This window comes from Camelina sativa, chromosome 16 (genome assembly GCF_030686135.1).
Source record: "Camelina sativa cultivar CO46 ecotype springtype chromosome 16, ASM3068613v1".
Classification (NCBI taxonomy): domain Eukaryota; kingdom Viridiplantae; phylum Streptophyta; class Magnoliopsida; order Brassicales; family Brassicaceae; genus Camelina; species Camelina sativa.
In genome coordinates this window covers 4,712,044-4,728,831 of record NC_141895.1, presented here as the reverse complement: position 1 = coordinate 4,728,831, position 16,788 = coordinate 4,712,044, and the positions used below count along the sequence as shown (strand labels likewise).

The window sequence follows — 16,788 nt, the reverse complement described above, 5'->3', positions numbered from 1 at the left end:
AACGTTCTTCAAACTCATGTAACACTTGGATTACAAACTGAACTGAGGAGAGCGTCCCACCCACAAAAATGAGGAGGTCATCAGCGAAACACAGGTGAGATAGCTTTGCTTCTTCACAGTTATGATGGTACCCAAATCGACCCTCCTCAGCTGCTTTATTAAGCATGAGTGATAGATTGTTCATTGCAATGACAAACAAGTAGGGGGATAATGGGTCACCCTGTCGGAGCCCACGGTTACCTTTGAAATACCCATGGACCATTCCATTGTAGCCGATGGTGAAGTTAGTGGTGCAGACACAAGCTTGGAGCCACCTCAGGTACTGATCAGGTATAGTGATTCCTTTTAAACAGTTAAAAAGAAAGTCCCAAGATAGTGTATCAAAAGCCTTGGCAATATCCACTTTTATAATGATGCGTTTTGGTCCAATAGCTTTGTGGTAGCCATTAACGAGTTCTGCTGCCAAAATGGTGCTTTCAAGAAGAAGGCAATCTTTGACAAAGGCAGTTTGGTTCGACAAGATTAGGGAAGGGAGAATAGGCTTCAGTTTGGAGACAAGAAGCTTAGAGATAACTTTATACAGAGTGTTGAGGCATGAGATAGGCCAGTAGTCTACTATTTTTGATGCTCCCGGTCTCTTTGGCACCAGAGTTAAGATTGTTGCATTGGTAGACGATGGTAGGAAGGATGTCCTGAAGAAGTTAATAGTAGCAGTGGTGACCTCATCTCCAAGAATACTCCAAGCAGCTTTGTAAAAACCTGCAGTTAGGCCATCAGGACCAGGTGCCTTGTTCGGGTTGATCTTCATAAAAACCTTGGTTATTTCTTCCGGAGTTGGGATCCTCACCATGACACTAAACTAAGTTTGGGAACAGCTGAAAGGATTAAGTGACGTGAACCACTCTTGGGAAGACCAAACAACACGGATAGACAACCGATCAGGTGCTAAGATGGATTTGAAATGAGCAATTGCTAGTTCACTCATCTCCATTGGATCAACTAGCAAGTCTCCCGAGTCTAGGAGAAAGGATCGGATAGTATTATAGCTTGCACGCACTTGGCATATTTTCTTTAAATAAGAGGTATTAAGGTCACCCTCCTTTAACCAATCAACTCGAGATTTCTGTATGAAATAACTTTCTTCAATTCCCTTCACGAAGCTCCATTGGACGTGCAGATCTCTCTCAATCTGAAAAATGTTTAGTGAAGGATTATTCAGAGCCTGTACCTGCACATCTAGCAACAAATGGTTAGCCTCACTCACTCTCTCTTGTATTTGTTAAAAATTATCTCTGTTTATAGTTTTTAAGTCTCCTTTGATGATCTTTTGCTTCCAACAGAAGTCTTGTAGGTTGTCCGCAAAGCTTCCGGCCTGAATCCAAGCCTCAGTTACCAACTGGTGAAAGTTTGGGTGTCTGGTTAGGTAGTTGAAAAACTTGAAGGGTCTGGTTCCAGCCTTAGGGAGTTGGTATGCAAGGTCTACTAAGTTGGGTGAGTGATCAGAGGGTAGAGGAGCGAGGAAAGTAGCGATGCTATCAGGAAATATTGTTAACCAATGGTTATTGACAAGCACACGATCTAGCTTCTTCGCTATAGGGCCCGCAGGTTGGTGATTACTCCAACTAAACAGAGGACCTTGGAACTTCAGGTCAAACAGGTCCATTTGGGTTAAACAGTCTTTGAATTCAGTCATTGAAGAGGATAGGCTATTGACGGAGGGAGTGGAATGCTCACTCGGGTGGGTGATCTGGTTGAAATCCCCTCCTACAAGCCAAGGACAAGTATCCAAAGAAAATTGATGCTGCAAGCGCATGAGGTCCACCCAAAGGTCGGTTGATGTGTCTGTATTTTATAGGTTTTAACCATAGTTTTTAGGTTTGTTTTGAGTCTTTTATTGAGTCAAAGTGTACTTTTAGAGTCTTTTTGGTCTTTTATGAGTTTGTACAGGTTCTAGGTTGCTTTTGAAGGACACTGAATGTTTTGGGGATGAAAACAAGCATCTAAAGCCATTTTAGTGAAGACTGATCGGACTAGCAAGCAGATGGAACGAACACAGAAAAAACATCCTGGATCGGCTGATCCACATTCGGATCGACCGATCCCGTACCCGAAGCAACTTTTCCTTTTTTCGTTTTAAACCGACTTTTAGGGTTTTATTTTACTATTTAAGCAAGAGGCTCGACCTCTAGAAAGACATCTTTTTATTCTACGCCGCTTTTTAGACTTGTAAGCTTGGGAGAAGATCTCTATCATTTGTATCTCTTTGGAGAAGATTTCTGAACCCTTTTTTACTTCTCCTTGCAATTCAATTATGATTTCTTCATCCTTGTTTTGCTGTTCTTTTATTTCTATGTCTGAGTAGTTTTACTATTGGGTTTCGGGTTTCAAAAGGGGGTTTATGATTCTCTAAACTTAAGTTTGTTAGATTTGGGATTGATCTTATTGTTCTTCATCTATAGTTGTTCTTATTGCTTAAGCTAGACTGATCACCTAGATTAAGATCTTAGGTTAAACTCATCGTGGCACCGAAAGTGTTGTTGAGTTACTTGAAAGAAACATAGGTGAGCAAGGTGGACCTTAGCCAACGGAAGTTGAAGTTGAGGCACTTTGTGAACGAATCAAAACTTGAGCTTTAATGCTTTCTTGTTTAGCTAGATCCAAATGGAAGTTTAGGGTCTAGTTATTTCTTTGCATAGTTAGCTATCGCTGCGGAAGTAGGTTAGCTTTATAATTGAGTTTTGAGTTTAAGAACGGTGTCTAATGCTTTCCCAATCTATCAACTAAATTTGTGATTGTATCTCCTAACTGATTCCCTACGCCCAATACCTTTCTTTGATTTCAAAACCTTTATTTATTTTCTGCTTTTAATTGATTACCTGAAACACAAACTTTCTCTTGCTTTAGCTATACTCGATCTATATAATTTCGTAGTGTATCGTTTGGTCTTTGTGGATTCGACTCTGAAGTGTTACGACGACACCACTAGATCGTGGTTGAGTGCACATTAGGTTTTATTTGATACTAGATCATCGGTTCTCTCCTCTCTTAGGTTAGAAGTAGAGACTGATGTGAACACAAATTGAAGTTTTTTTGCAATTGTGACATCACATGTGATGGTTTACCTTGATCGATGCAACACTCTTTTAGACACTAGATCCTTCCAGACTATCACAATGCGGCCATCCTCGTCTGATAAATGGTTAGAGGTATACTTCCATCCTTTGCAGACCTTCTCCATAATTCGGTTCAACATAGGTTATTTTATATGTGTTTCCAAAATAGCTCCAAAAAGCGGCTGGTAAGTCCTAAGCCAATTACAAAAGGGCAGATGCTTATCCGGGTCATTTAGGCCGCGGATATTCCATAAAAGTGCTTTGTATCCGTTAATGTTGAGCTAGAGACTCTCTTTCAAGAAGAGAGGTATCCAATAGTAGCTCATGATCAGTAGCCAAAAGGCGGGAGATAGAACAAGGGGAGAGGGAGATGGGTGTTGTTGTCTATGGTGACAGTTTTGGGTTTGGTTGCAGAGGGGGGCTTATTAGCGAGGGGTGGGAACGAGAGTGCTTAAGGTTAGAATTTAGATATTTTTTGCGGGATTGTGGGTAAGGGGTACCATTTTGTGTTAGAGCTGCTGGGAAACCTATTATCATAGGGAGGTCATGGTCAAGTTCTGGAATATTTACAATGATGATGGTATGGGCTTCAAACGGTTTTGTTGAGTGGGGGTCAATGTGGATGGGTGGGTTCAAAACGATAGGTGGCGAAGGATGGGGCGCGGAGGAAGAACTTTGATTGGTCGCGGAGGAAGAACTTTAATTGGTCAGTGGTAGGGAAAGAGTTGCAAATTGGTTAGGAGAAAGTATATGATCAGAGGGTGGTGGGGGAGTAGGTGGGGTGGTGGAGACAGAGGCAGGCACAGCCGAAGGAGATTGAGAAGGAGCAGAAGTGGTGGGAAGAACGTCTTCCTTACGGGTAGAAGTGTCCTTCGCTGTCCAGGTAGATTGAGCAATCGACTTGCCTTTTTCTTTGACATATTTTCTCACAGTTGGTCGATTTTTAGGCGGAATAGGGACATGAGGAGGCAACTATACACAGTTTTTGGCAGTATGTCCAAGTTCATGGCAGTGGGAGCCAAGGGTACTCAATACCCACTTCCACTGTTTGGCCATTATCACGCGTATATTCCACTACATCTGGTAGTTTCTTGGTAAAGATCAACAAGCACTTTAGCATGAGCAAGCCGATGACTTACCAGATTAAGGGTGAAGTCATCAGTTTCTTTTGGTTCTCCTACTAATCCCGCTATTAAACTAATTCCTTCTGAGGTCCTCAAGTCTAGAGGGATATCTCTCATGTGGATCCAAATGGGAATGGAGTCCAGAGGTGGAGTAGCTGAAGAATATTGAGGATCCCAGGGGGCTGTGTGAAATATCGAATCACCTATGTACCAGATACATTTCTCCAGAACCTTCGCTCTTATATAGCCATTTGGGATACGCACTAGCACTGAGTTCATGTGGTGATTGACATGAATCTCTAGTTGACGTCCCTTGCCCCACATGTGGTTTAGGACACTTTAGATTTGGTGGAATAAAGGGGGTCTACCATTGAAGAAACAGAGGATAAAATCTTTGTGTAGCTTTGCGCCTCGCTGGAAGACAACATCCGGTATGTGTATTGTGGGCCTACCGGTCTCAGTGTAAGCGGCTGGAGCAACCTGGCGAAGGGATCTGTCAGTAGATTTCTGTAATTTATCAACGAGGGTGTTAGGTTTAGGCTTGGGAAGGGAAGAAGCATCTTGAGCAGTGGGTGGATTTTGGTGCGGGACAGCAGAAATGGGGTTCTGAGGTATAGCTGGAGACTGGTTCCGCAGGATTGGTATAATTGGTACTATGGTAGGGGGTGTTATGGTTGTGGTTGCAGGAACATGAGGTCTCGGGAGAATGGGAGTATAGGAGGTAGAGGCTTTGTTGGTGAGAAGTGGAGAAGTAATTTTGGGGGCAATTACAGTAAATTGTTGTTGTCCTGTGGAACGTGTAGCTACAGTAGCACCAGATCTAGGGTTTGCTAGATCCGAGTTGTTCGAGGTAGTAGTGTCCTCATCTACCAGATGCATTTCCACATCCAGTGCAGAGGAGGTAGTTTGGGCGATAATAGAAGTACCAACCTGGAGAGAGACAAATATAGCAGGCCTTTGGGATTTGGCAGTTTGCGATGAATGCTTTATGGAAGTCTTTGCCACAGCAGAGGAGAGGGGGGGAAATTTGGAAAAGGTACACTCGGGGGAAAGGTCAGGGGGATCATAGGGGAGAAGCGGAGGTGGAGGGATACTACCAGCGGTGGAAGACCTTGGATTCAGGATGGAAGCACGATCATCTGGGAGAAAAAGAAAAAAAAAAATTGTCTTAACGATTCTTCTTTCAAAAACAAGAGTCTCGGTGTACCCACAAATCCCATATAGTAAACCATGTAGAGTTTGTAGACCCACTTCATAAGGAAAAAAAAATAGTAAAAAAAAGGCATATGGTAAAAGTTATACAAAACAATCTTCGAGACCAATTCTCAAGAATGTGATCTGTAAACTCTTAAATTATGTCAATTTTTATCTGGCTAAGAGAATATACCGTCGCATCAGATATGTTGTAGCTAGGATGCAGAGTCTCATCATTTGTTAGTTAGTGTTCTCTTCATTGTTTATCCTACGCGGCGATTGGTTAATCAAGTTCTTATCCTACGTTAACTCTCTTTTTAACATTTGGTTAATCAGATATGAAACATGTACATGATGATTTAACCTTTTACCAAAAAAAAACATGTACATGATGACTGATATTCCATCACCCTTTAAGACTTTTCAAGAGAAAAAAAGAAAAAAAAAAAAGGTGCAACACACACTTCGTGCATACTTTTGTATATTCTTAAGTGAAAATATACCAGTTTGACACAAATTTGGCAATTAACTGCTAGATTAACACTTCAGCCTATCCCATAACTAGAATGACCCAATTTTTATGTAAAATGACTAAAAACCCATAAATTTTGTTTTTTTTTACTTTTTTTTTGAAAAAAACGAAAAACCTAAAAATTATAGTGTTTAATATTTTGATTTAAAATATGATTAATTAAAAATATAAAATGATTAAAAAAATGACGTTTATTTTTAATATAATATATAAAAATAAAATCTGATTTAAAATATAATGTATAAAAATAATATTCAAAAATTGTTTATAAAAATATTATGTATAAAGATATGATGTAAAAATATGAAGTTTAAGATTATATAGTTTAAATAAGTTTTACAAAAAATATAATGTATGAAATTATAACTAAAAAAATAATGTATATAAAAAATACTAAAATAAGATTTATGAAAATATAATATAATATATAAAAAATGATTTTGAATATGATGTTACTTTTTTAATATAATTTAGGAAAATGAAAATGTATAAAATATGCTTTAAATATATGAGTTTGAAAATATGATTTATAAAAAAATATAATTAATAACAATATTACTGAAAAAAATAACTTAAAATAAATTTGTTGTCACTGTATTTACATTTTACATCTAATAAATCTGTTATCAAACACCAGAATTTTGGAGGGAAACAAAAAAAACTGTCATAACATAAACAAATCTGCCATAACATATGGTATTCACATAGGTCATTTTAGCAATTTTTTAAAAACATTATAAATCTGTTACAAACGACAGATTTTTAGTTAAATTAAAAAATCCATCGTAACTTAAAACAAATCTGTTATCAATAGAGGTCAACCTAGTAATTATTTTTCTGTAGAAAAATCTGTTGTAACATGACAGATTTTTAATCAAGAAAATAAATCTGAAATAACTGTGTAAAATAAATTTGCGAGACATTATATCAAATCTGTCATATATTGTAAAAGTCTTTGGTATCTTTGTAAATAAGTCTATCGTGAAAAATAAATTTGTCATCAATTTTAAATCTGTCATAACTGTACTTAAAAAATCTGTCGTCCAAAATAAGTCTGTCATAAAAAATCTGTCATACAAAAATAAATCAGTTGTGCAAAAATAAATATGTCATAGGCAAATAAATCTATCACAATTAGTCCGACAGACTTTTGAAAATATTTTAATTTTCTTAAAAAAATTTTGGGAGGGTAAATTTGACTTTATTTTTTTCCTAACAAAACAAAAAAGTGTATTTTAGGCACAAAAATAATTCATATAACCCTCACATTTTATGAGTAAATTTAGTAATTAAACTCTTAATTTGGGTCAATATAGTTTTTCTCCGTATTCTTAATTACAACGAATAAGTTTACTTTTGCTTAAGTTAACTTCCTCAAATATTTGAATGCAGTATGAATCTTTCAGACTTGACTGAGTGAGAGGATAGATAGACGGTCCCTTTCATTTTTGCTAGACATAAATTAGGAAATTTAGAAGAGTTATGGTATTTTAAAACTCAAAACTTGTTTTAGCCATAGTATTTTTAGCATCGTTATTGTACAACGGCATTACAAAAAACGAGATCGTGCGGCCCATAAAAGCCCAGCAGCCGAGTTTGACTCATCTCCTTCTTCTTCCTTTTCTTGAGTCAAACTTTTGACTTTTCTGCTAAAATTAATTTTAAAATTAAAAAAAAAAAAAAAAAAGTCCATCTCAGATGAGATAACTCACCACCACCACCACCACCACCACCATATCTCTCTCTTTCTCTCTACCAACGAAGAAGCTTCCTTGATTAAACTCAAAAGATCTGCCCTTTAGGGATACCCAGATCTTCCCTCTCTCTAAAGTCTCCACCTTTCACTCGTTTCACTTCTCCCAAACCTTCGCCGGCGAATAATCCACCTTCTTCCGAATTTGACTCGTCGGACATAGTTCGACCTTTTCAATTCGTCGATTCTGCTTTCAATTTACTGATCGACTGATTAAGAATGGGTTACTTGTTCTTCTGAGTCTCTCTTTATCTGAAACTTTTTGGCTTTACGACACTTCAATTTACCCTTACTTGCTCAAGTTCTTCTTAAAACTCGTACTTATGGCGATTAGAATTACTTTCACCTACTCCACCCATGTTGCTCGGAATCTCGCCGGGACCCGTGTGGATCCCGGCGGCGATCTTCGTTGCTGCTTCAAGTCCCTGGTTCGTCCTCGGTTCTTCACCAACAAGCGTGATTTCGATCGATCTCCGACTCGACCTGCCTCCATGTATGGTAGCGTCGCGAAGGAGCTCATCGGAGAAGGAAGTCAAAGTCCTCTTGTGATGGGTTTGATCTCGATCTTGAGGTCAACGTCGGCTCATGAGTCGTCTTCGTCGTCGTCGTCGATGAATGTTTTGGGGGTTTCATCTTTCAAGGCTTCTTCTATTATACCGTTTCTTCACGGGTCGAAATGGATGAAGAAGGCTCCTGATATTGATGTGTACAGAGGAGGAACGGTGTGTGGTGGTGATGATGATGATGATGATGATGATGAGCAGGAGTTTAGTGGTAAGGAGTCGAGGAGTGGAGGAGGAAGTGGATGGGTTAATAAGCTTTTGGGTATTTGTTCTGAGGATGCTAAGGCTGCTTTCACGGCGGTTACTGTCTCTATCCTCTTCAGATCGGCTCTTGCTGAGCCAAAGTCTATTCCTTCCGCGTCTATGTACCCTACCTTGGACGTTGGTGATCGTGTTATGGCGGAGAAGGTACGAGTTCTGAGTCTGTTGTTATCTATAATTGTTATGATTTTGATTGTAGTCATAGATGATGGAATTGGATGGTGACTTTTAGCCGGTTCTGATTTTAGTTCATTCTTACATGTTTATGATGAAGTAGTTGTATGATAATCGTATGGTTTATTGAGTGTGGACATATTGTTCTTGTAAGCTTGATGGCATTGATGTGAAGGTTGCTCCATAGGCAATTTGCTAGACTGTAACTTGATATGTTTTGTTGTTTTTGAATGAGATTCTTATAGTTTCTTATGACTAAACTGATGAGTTTTTGCCTTGGTGTTGCTGGTCAGGTTTCATACTTTTTCAGGAAGCCAGAGGTGTCAGATATAGTAATTTTCAAGGCTCCTCCAATTTTGCTGGTAGGTCACAGTTTCAAACTTTTTGCATCAGATGTTTCAATCGGTGTGTGGTATCTTGAATTGTAAATTAAGTAAATGTTGTTCTCCTTTTGAATTGTAGGAACATGGGTACGGTTGCAATGATGTTTACATAAAAAGGATAGTGGCAAGTGAAGGTGACTGGGTAGAAGTAAGCCCTTATATCCAATCCACTTGTTGATTGATCCTTTTCACCCATTGAAGTCTTTGTTCACTCGGTCGGTATTACTTTTGTAGAGGCTTTGTCGGACAAAAAAGTTTTCTCAGAAATGTACCCAACCCTTTTTTCTGTCTTTTATATCATATTTCTGTCTAACCTGTGGATTTGTGTACCATGTAGATTCGTGATGGGAAGCTCTTTGTGAATGACATTGTGCAAGAAGAAGATTTTGTCTTAGAGCCAATGTCGTATGGAATGGAACCAATGGTGAGTGTACTTACCACTTATTTATTTTATTCTTGTTAGGTATCAGACTGCTGATAAGCTTTGCTTCACATGTTTAATTGCAGTATGTCCCTAAAGGTAATGTTTTCGTCCTTGGAGACAACCGCAACAAAAGTTTTGACTCTCACAACTGGTAACTCTCTAAAATTCAAAATCAGTTTTTTGAGGATCAAATACATATTATCTGTTATATGCAGTCTTTGTAATAGTGTGCGTCCGCATTGATAATAATGGTGAATGTGTAAACGCAGGGGTCCACTTCCAATAGAGAACATCATTGGAAGATCTGTGTTCCGGTATTGGCCACCAAGCAAAGTATCAGACACCATATACCACGACCAAGCTATCCCAAAGGGACCTGTTGTTGCAGTTTCATGACAAAATAAAGGTGGATGCTTCTTAATATTAAAGCACAAGATTGTGCAAAACCAGTCTGGTCAGAATTGGGTAGACTTGGAACTGAAAACTCAACACGTTACGATATCTGCAGATACATACTCTGTATCGTTATGGATCGACATCTGGTTCTTAGTTGATGGTCGGGAAGCTGGAGAAATTATGTGTATAAAAGGCATGGAAGATACAAAGAAAAGATAAGAAAGCTTTACTGTGAATGTTGTGTGTTAAACCCTGAACTGAATTCAAGACAGTGTTGTAAAACAAGAGTTCCCTTTTTTTTTTGTTTTTGAGTTTTGTAGAAAAGGATTGTGTGTTCTTGTAAGAAAAGAAATGAAATCTTTTTTGTTATGATTAAATTTAAACTTTCAGTGAGTTATTATCTTAATATTTTGAAAATCAATCTGTATTACTGTATTATATACAGCAGGACTGTATTACCTGAGAAAATGTTAAGTGTCACAAAAGAGGTTAGTTAATTAAAAAAAGGAAAAAAGGGGAAGAGCTCAGAAGTGTGACGAATCTCAACTGAAAGTTTAGGAGAATGCGAAGGACCCAACCAACTCTTACCAATTTCATCACAGCTCAAATGCACCAGCCGGGAATCGAACCCGGGTCTGTACCGTGGCAGGGTACTATTCTACCACTAGACCACTGGTGCTTCTTTTCTACTTATAAACGTATAATAATAATAGCAAACATTACTTTTGTCTTTGAGCAAACAATGATCTCATGAATCATTGACACTACATGAATTTCAATACAAATAGCATTGGAAACAAAAACCATTGACAGCAAAAGACTTTTTATTAGAGGATCAATAAGATTATAAGAAGTCTAAGGACTAAGATTGTACTGTCTTACGAGAAACTCATCTAAACCCGTGTTACCAAATGTTGGAGCAAGAACTTCTCATATATGTGGTGTAATTAAGACATTGATGAATGTAACTAAAGTTGTCCTTTTGAGAAGTTTCAATGCCTCAATATTCAATCATTTTATGAAATATAATCAAAATCTATTTTATTTTTGAAGAAAAACCTAAAATATCCTTCTTTGGTCTTTGCACTTAAATAAAGTGTCTCAATGAGCTACTTCATTTCATGTTTTCTTTTCTATCTTACTAAGCTCTTTTAGATCATCAATAAGAGCTCAGAGTGCGGCAAAACTAAATTTATAAGAGCTCAGAGTGCGGCATATCTCAACCGATAGGTTCAGGAGAATGCGATGGACCCAACCAACGCTAAACCAATTTCATCACAGCTCAAATGCACCAGTCGGGAATCGAACCCGGGTCTGTACCGTGGCAGGGTACTATTCTACCACTAGACCACTGGTGCTTTGATGCTATAGCACGGATTAATAGACTAAAGTACATTCATTTTCTATAGTAACGAGACTAAATTGTAAAATATGAAAGAAAAATTTTTAGATGAGATTGAAGATGTTTTTCTCAAAGCTATGCAATTGTAAACTCATTGTTATTGAAACTGAAAAAAACTATAGTATAAAAGAACATATATACAAAATCTACCCTACGGATATATCTATCTATCAATTTTAATTCTGTCGGTAGCCAAAGAAACCACCATTTTTTAATGTGTGTTTCAAAAGTGTAGAAATTAGTTCAATCTGATTGTGTACACATCTTTTTATGTAACTTTAAGTTCTTAGCACTATTAATTTTCTTTCATAACACTGAAAATCGAAAGATAGGAGACAATAAATTAAGAAGAATGATCTTTAATTAAATCCTAATGCCAATTCCATGTGAGGTTGGAAACAATAAAAAGAAGTTCAAATGTTACATCACCAAGCCATTAAGCTCTATTTGCCTTCTACAAAAACCCACATTAAAGCAGACATAACATACTAAAGTCACCACAAACCATTTGAAAAAGAAAAAAAAAATTACAAAAACAAAAGATGGGTCATTTCTTGTTGTCTTGACTCTTGAACCTAAAACTTATTTTCCTACAACTATGACACAACATAATCAAACACAAAACTGTACCTCTCTCATTCTCGCTTCTTCTTCTACTGTCCTCAGCTTTTGGTCTTTCCCTTTTTTCCTTCCATATCAGCTTGAACCTCTCGGATCTTCACGAATTTTTTCAGCCTCTTCTTCTACCTCCTTAACTCCTAAACCATCACCGACTTGAGCCTCGCCTGAACTCTCCCCTATTTTTCTTTTTCTACTCTCGTCTTTCTCCACCACAACAGCTTCAACATCTTCTTTGTTGTATGGATCACTGTTCAGATCTATCCTTGCTGCGTTCGCTTCCTTCTCTGCCTTACTCTTATCAGACTCAGCCTGTTCCATATCCTTCTCCTTCTCTTCTGCTGCTGGTCCATCGCGCTCTAACTGCTTCTTCTTCCTCCTCATCATAAGCGTCTTGAACCGTCTCTTCACGGTGCTACACACGTTACATCCGCAGTTGGGCTTGTGCCTACCTTTCCCACTTGGTGGCTGAATGCACACAATGCAAGAGCATCCAGCCCGGTGCCTTGGATGTCTGGTTGTGGTTGCAACCTCTGGCTCGCCTATTGTGTCTCCTAAGACTGCTGCACTCGCTAGTGCATCCAAACCAGACTGTTCTTGCTCACTTTTAGCTACCTGGCTTTCCCCAGTTCTTCTCTTCTTGTACTCTACATAAATACACAAACAGACAGTTAGTGTCATTGAGACTTGAGATTCTCAATAAGCTGAGTACATGTACAGTAAGCTGCGTTCATAAAACGAATTTGCAGAATACATAACAGATATATATATCCTGACGTTTTTATACCAACGCCCAACAATACTATGCTCACAGTACAACTACTAGGAAACAGTCTCTCACTCTAAATGCAATAAGGTAATGACAAGGAACCATGAGAGGCCAAAGTAGAATAGATTTCACCTGCTTTAAGAACATTCTCAAGTTCCTTCAGACTCTCCTCCGGTGTAGAACATGAACACCTATCACCAATGTATATTTTATTCGTTACAGCGACAGGACCTCAAGATTAAAAACCTAAAATGAATATTGATTCAGGTGTCACGAGATAGAAAAAATAGTGAAATTTCTTACCTGCTCACGTCCCAAACATTGTCTATACATGTCCATTTAAAGGGAAGAAGAGCGTTTATAGGTAACCTTCTCCATTTCGAGCAGTCGTCACAAGATGCCCATCGTTCTTGTTCACTGGACCACAAAAGACATTTCTTAAAAAAATCGCTTGCAAGCTGGAGCTAAGCACCAAGTGCAAGTATGGATATAATTCATATGATAATGTATGTTGCCGTTCCTATAAAGAACTTACCCTGAAGGTGTTGTAGTGACGATAGTCCTCTTTCCAAAGACGGGAGGTTCCTGTAATAACATTAAAAAGAACTATGAGTTAACTAAGAGTAATCCAGTACAACAAGGTTAATCACATGAAACCAATTGTTAGTAAGAAAATTAACAAGGTTGACGATTTACATCAAATTCTTCAATTTCATGCTCCTCAACGACGACGATAGTAGGCTTTGCACTAGGAGAGGGACGAAGCAAGTCCTGAGCTTCTTTCCAGGTGAGTCTCAGCTCCATAGATTCTTCACTATGCAAAAGAAGTCTCTTATTTTTGGCCCCAATGGTTCGAGTTCTCTTCTTCTCTTTAACTCGTGTAGGATCATCACCTATCCTGCCCCCGTTATTCTCATTTTTTGTGCTACTACTACCACCATAAGGTGAGCTCAAATTCTCAGGCACGCCATTGGATTCTTTTGGTATTAGTGAGGGACCCGAGGAACCATTTATGGAGGGTGGGTTTTCTGTAACACCAGACGATGATGTGTCCTCGGTTGAAGTACCGTTGGTGACACCACAACCCTGTTTATAAATATTGGAACCGGATAAGAATGGAGCTACAGCAGAAAAAAAGAAAAACAGCACATTCCTGCAAAAGCCAGTTCATAGAAACTCAACCTGCATGTCTCCACCATTAGCTGACTTCCTGGAACCCATGATTAGTTTTCCACCAGGTTCAACCCGACTGAAAGTTACTGTTCAGGTGAAAAAGAAAACCACACAATGAGGAAAAAAAAACCCAACAGTTTTTGAATGGTTCATGAAGCTTTTGATGTAAGTACCAACAAAATCCTGAAGCTTTAGCTAAAACTATATTATAAAGCTACGGGAGAAGTACCTGTATCACCAGCCTGTAGCAACATGGACTGTATGCAAGGAGTGACACCTTCCAAGACATACATTCTACTGTTGTTATTAGGCCAATATCTGAACTGGAACGTCCACTCCTTACCCTTCACATCTTGGATTTTCAGAGGAATGCCTTCTGATTGACTAATTGGAGGAAAATATGCCTATATACCAACCATGCCAATAAAGTCATAACTCTACAAGACAAAGAATCACGAAAAAAATAAAGAGGTACAATGTTACCTCTGCACAGGCTTTTGGAAGAACTAGACGACCAATGCGACCAGCATCACTGGCACTAAGAGTTTTCTCAAAAAGAGGTACAATGTTCAAATTCAAGCTAAGATTGTTAAGATAAACATTGGAACTACCAGAAGTCTGTATAGAATAAGTTATTTGGCAAAAAAAATATTGAAAACAGAGAAGAAGCAAATAAAAGGATACTTTCCAGAGATTTGCTGAACCTCTTTATCTGTATATTTAGGCCAATACCGCGGAAGTAAATGACCTTTCCCTCGCCCTTCGACAGGAGGCCTTCCAATCCGGGCCTGAGCAGATTTACTACCCACAGGAGGGGTTGACATAGCAGGTTTTGATGGCTTTTGCAGAATGTTAGAGGCAGAGCCATGGACCATGTTGGACTGAGAAGAAGAACCAATGTGTTTCTTTCCCTCGATACCCTCGGTTGAAAAAGATGGGCTATATGGAAGTACTGACAAACCCATGTTCAAAGATGGCTGTGACGGTGATGATTCATGCATTTCCGCACCATCCAGCCTGTACCCGGTGCTGGTATTACCAAACCCACGGTGAGGCATGAACTTTTCTCTTTTATCCCCACCCATGACTAGTGGCTGAGCCTCACCTCTGTGGGATTGAGAAAAGAGATCCGCTTCGTTTCTTCCTCCTTCAATATTCATCCCAGTTTCCCCGTTCACATATTGCCTATCAGCTAACGCTTTCATTGGCAATCTGCTAAACACACCTGGATTCTCACCCCTCTTATTCTGCAAAAGATTAGTAAACGTAAAGACAGAATCATTAGAACAACAAACAACTTGAATATATACTACAAATTGAGTTAAAAAAAAAAACTCACCAAATTGAGTTGATGGCAGCTAGCACAAGTACTACAACCAACACCACCATAGTCCATAATCTCAATCATTACCTTAGAAGCAATGCATCCACAATGTAGTCTCTGTCAATGCAGAAACTTCAATCAGAACAACAAAAATTGCAGAGATAAAGAGAAAACATATTCATACAGTTTCAAAAATCGAACCTTGTTGCACAAATAGCATTCCCTCCAACCAGATTGGTCCTTATGGAATTGTTCACAGAAAAGAGAACTCTCATATGCAGATCTATAAGATAAAAATCATTACAACGACCAATCAATTCTTCTCTCAAAAATTTTTTCCTTTTATGTACCAAAGTCACATATTTTGTGCTATTTATAGATTAAACCCACCTACGTAGTCAAAACACAACAACACAATACGCAAAAACAGAGGAATCAAGAAGATAACAAACAGGGTCACGAAAAAAGATCGAGACTTTGATTCAAGAATCGAACAAATTAGAGAGATTAAGATTGAGATTGAGAGTACCCGCAACGATAACAGAGATCAGCAAGGAGACCAGATCGAAGAGGCCAACCTTTCTTCCATTCAACAGTAGAGGTCGTACCACATGAAGCGTTCATGCACATCTTTGACCCCATTTTGACTTCAAACATCACGCCTAGATTTTCGAATCCCCAATCCCCCAAAATCTTAAACCCTATGAGAACTAGAACAACGAATCGGAGATGAAATCGACGTGAATTGATTTTAAAATTGAAAAAGGATTAGACTTTAGTCATGGAAACATGCATCGACGTTGTGGGTCAAAATCGAAGCCATGTAAAGAGACAGAGAGATCAGAGAATTGTTGGTGAAAAAGGGAGTGTGAAAACACCGGCGGGGAGATTAAAAAGAGAAGATTTTTTAGACGGCGAATTGAAGAGGACTGTAACGGCGAAGAAGAAGAAGAAGAAGAAGAAGGCAACGAGGTTTTTGGTTTTTTTGGTTTTTTTTTTTTTTTGGGTGATTTTTTTTTTTTAATTTAATTCTTCGATGTGAAAATTAGGATTATGGGTGAGATAGAGAGAGAGAGCATGCAAGAGAGAAAGAAACGCATAAAAAATGCATGCACGACACTTGATGAAGACTTTACAAAGACACAAAAGTAACCAGAGAGAGAGATTAGTACTAGAAGAGAAGAGACACAAAGTGAAAGACTTTTAAGTTTTTTTTTTTTTTTTTGGGTGATGTTGGGATTGAGATTTTTTATTGATTTATATAGGCATGAAAATTAGGGTTGGTAGGAATCATATATTTTGGAAATAAGAATATCATGACGTAGGTTTTTAATATTTGGTTATATGTATTCTGCTATATTTAGGTACTTTACCTAATACAATTTGGGAATATTATAATTTATTTAGAAACATAATTATTTATTTTTGATCATATCATAAATCTATAGAATGCATGCATGACAGTTGAACACACATGCACACACACACACACACCAAAAAAAAAAAAAAAAAAAAAGACTTTGGGAGGTTCTATTTTGACGAGGTTCTCTTATTCTTAAGAAATCAAATTTTGCATGTGTATTTT

The 16,788-nt window shown here is 38.2% G+C and overlaps 3 protein-coding genes and 3 non-coding genes across 9 annotated transcripts; 1 reads left to right on the top strand and 5 right to left on the bottom strand.

The window, feature by feature from the left end:
- Nucleotides 1-1,279: 1,279 nt before the first annotated feature.
- Nucleotides 1,280-1,813, bottom strand: LOC109129442 (uncharacterized). The gene has a single exon (XM_019237693.2). The coding sequence runs from the start codon at nucleotides 1,811-1,813 to the stop codon at nucleotides 1,280-1,282; it is 534 nt and encodes a 177-aa protein (XP_019093238.2).
- Nucleotides 1,814-7,483: 5,670 nt separating this feature from the next.
- Nucleotides 7,484-10,294, top strand: LOC104749842 (thylakoidal processing peptidase 1, chloroplastic). 4 transcript variants are annotated; one of them, XR_015584706.1, is made up of 7 exons: nucleotides 7,484-8,687; nucleotides 9,008-9,076; nucleotides 9,177-9,312; nucleotides 9,435-9,521; nucleotides 9,605-9,672; nucleotides 9,791-9,927; nucleotides 10,030-10,294. XR_015584706.1 is itself a non-coding variant. In XM_010471552.3 (7 exons), exons 1-6 carry the CDS (start codon nucleotides 8,040-8,042, stop codon nucleotides 9,915-9,917), a joined length of 1,068 nt encoding a protein of 355 aa, XP_010469854.1. In that variant the 5' UTR covers nucleotides 7,484-8,039; the 3' UTR covers nucleotides 9,918-9,927; nucleotides 10,030-10,294. The 4 variants fall into 4 exon arrangements, 2 of the variants coding, with proteins under 2 accessions (XP_010469854.1, XP_010469853.1); XM_010471552.3 differs by having other exon boundaries at nucleotides 9,177-9,245; XR_015584705.1 differs by having other exon boundaries at nucleotides 9,791-10,294.
- A 231-nt stretch (nucleotides 10,295-10,525) lies between these two features.
- Nucleotides 10,526-10,596, bottom strand: TRNAG-GCC (transfer RNA glycine (anticodon GCC)). Its single transcript has one exon. It is a non-coding gene; the product is annotated as a tRNA-Gly (tRNA).
- Nucleotides 10,597-11,115: 519 nt separating this feature from the next.
- Nucleotides 11,116-11,201, bottom strand: LOC147925124 (small nucleolar RNA snoR114). The gene has a single exon (XR_015585581.1). It is a non-coding gene; the product is annotated as a small nucleolar RNA snoR114 (small nucleolar RNA).
- Nucleotides 11,202-11,204: 3 nt separating this feature from the next.
- Nucleotides 11,205-11,275, bottom strand: TRNAG-GCC (transfer RNA glycine (anticodon GCC)). The gene has a single exon. It is a non-coding gene; the product is annotated as a tRNA-Gly (tRNA).
- Nucleotides 11,276-11,662: 387 nt separating this feature from the next.
- On the bottom strand, nucleotides 11,663-16,470 carry LOC104749841 (B3 domain-containing transcription repressor VAL1). Its single transcript, XM_010471550.3, has 12 exons — nucleotides 15,733-16,470; nucleotides 15,405-15,486; nucleotides 15,219-15,320; nucleotides 14,564-15,126; nucleotides 14,363-14,459; nucleotides 14,109-14,283; nucleotides 13,889-13,965; nucleotides 13,403-13,792; nucleotides 13,242-13,291; nucleotides 13,010-13,123; nucleotides 12,839-12,897; nucleotides 11,663-12,584 (listed from the first exon to the last, which is right to left on the bottom strand). Exons 1-12 carry the CDS (start codon nucleotides 15,858-15,860, stop codon nucleotides 12,016-12,018), a joined length of 2,406 nt encoding a protein of 801 aa, XP_010469852.2. The 5' UTR covers nucleotides 15,861-16,470; the 3' UTR covers nucleotides 11,663-12,015.
- Between the last annotated feature and the right edge of the window lie 318 nt (nucleotides 16,471-16,788).

Excerpts from the sequence above, each read along its gene's own strand:
- LOC104749842 (XM_010471552.3), top strand. The coding sequence starts at position 8,040 with ATGGCGATTAGAATTACTTTCACCTACTCCACCCATGTTGCTCGGAAT. Across the intron at positions 9,077-9,176 it reads AGGCTCCTCCAATTTTGCTG|GAACATGGGTACGGTTGCAA; the intron begins GTAGGTCACAGT and ends TTTGAATTGTAG. Across the intron at positions 9,522-9,604 it reads CGTATGGAATGGAACCAATG|TATGTCCCTAAAGGTAATGT; the intron begins GTGAGTGTACTT and ends GTTTAATTGCAG.
- LOC104749841 (XM_010471550.3), bottom strand. The coding sequence starts at position 15,860 with ATGTTTGAAGTCAAAATGGGGTCAAAGATGTGCATGAACGCTTCATGT. Across the intron at positions 13,966-14,108 it reads GCTACAGGCTGGTGATACAG|TAACTTTCAGTCGGGTTGAA; the intron begins GTACTTCTCCCG and ends TCACCTGAACAG. Across the intron at positions 12,898-13,009 it reads AATGTTTGGGACGTGAGCAG|GTGTTCATGTTCTACACCGG; the intron begins GTAAGAAATTTC and ends CATTGGTGATAG.
- LOC109129442 (XM_019237693.2), bottom strand. The coding sequence starts at position 1,813 with ATGCGCTTGCAGCATCAATTTTCTTTGGATACTTGTCCTTGGCTTGTA.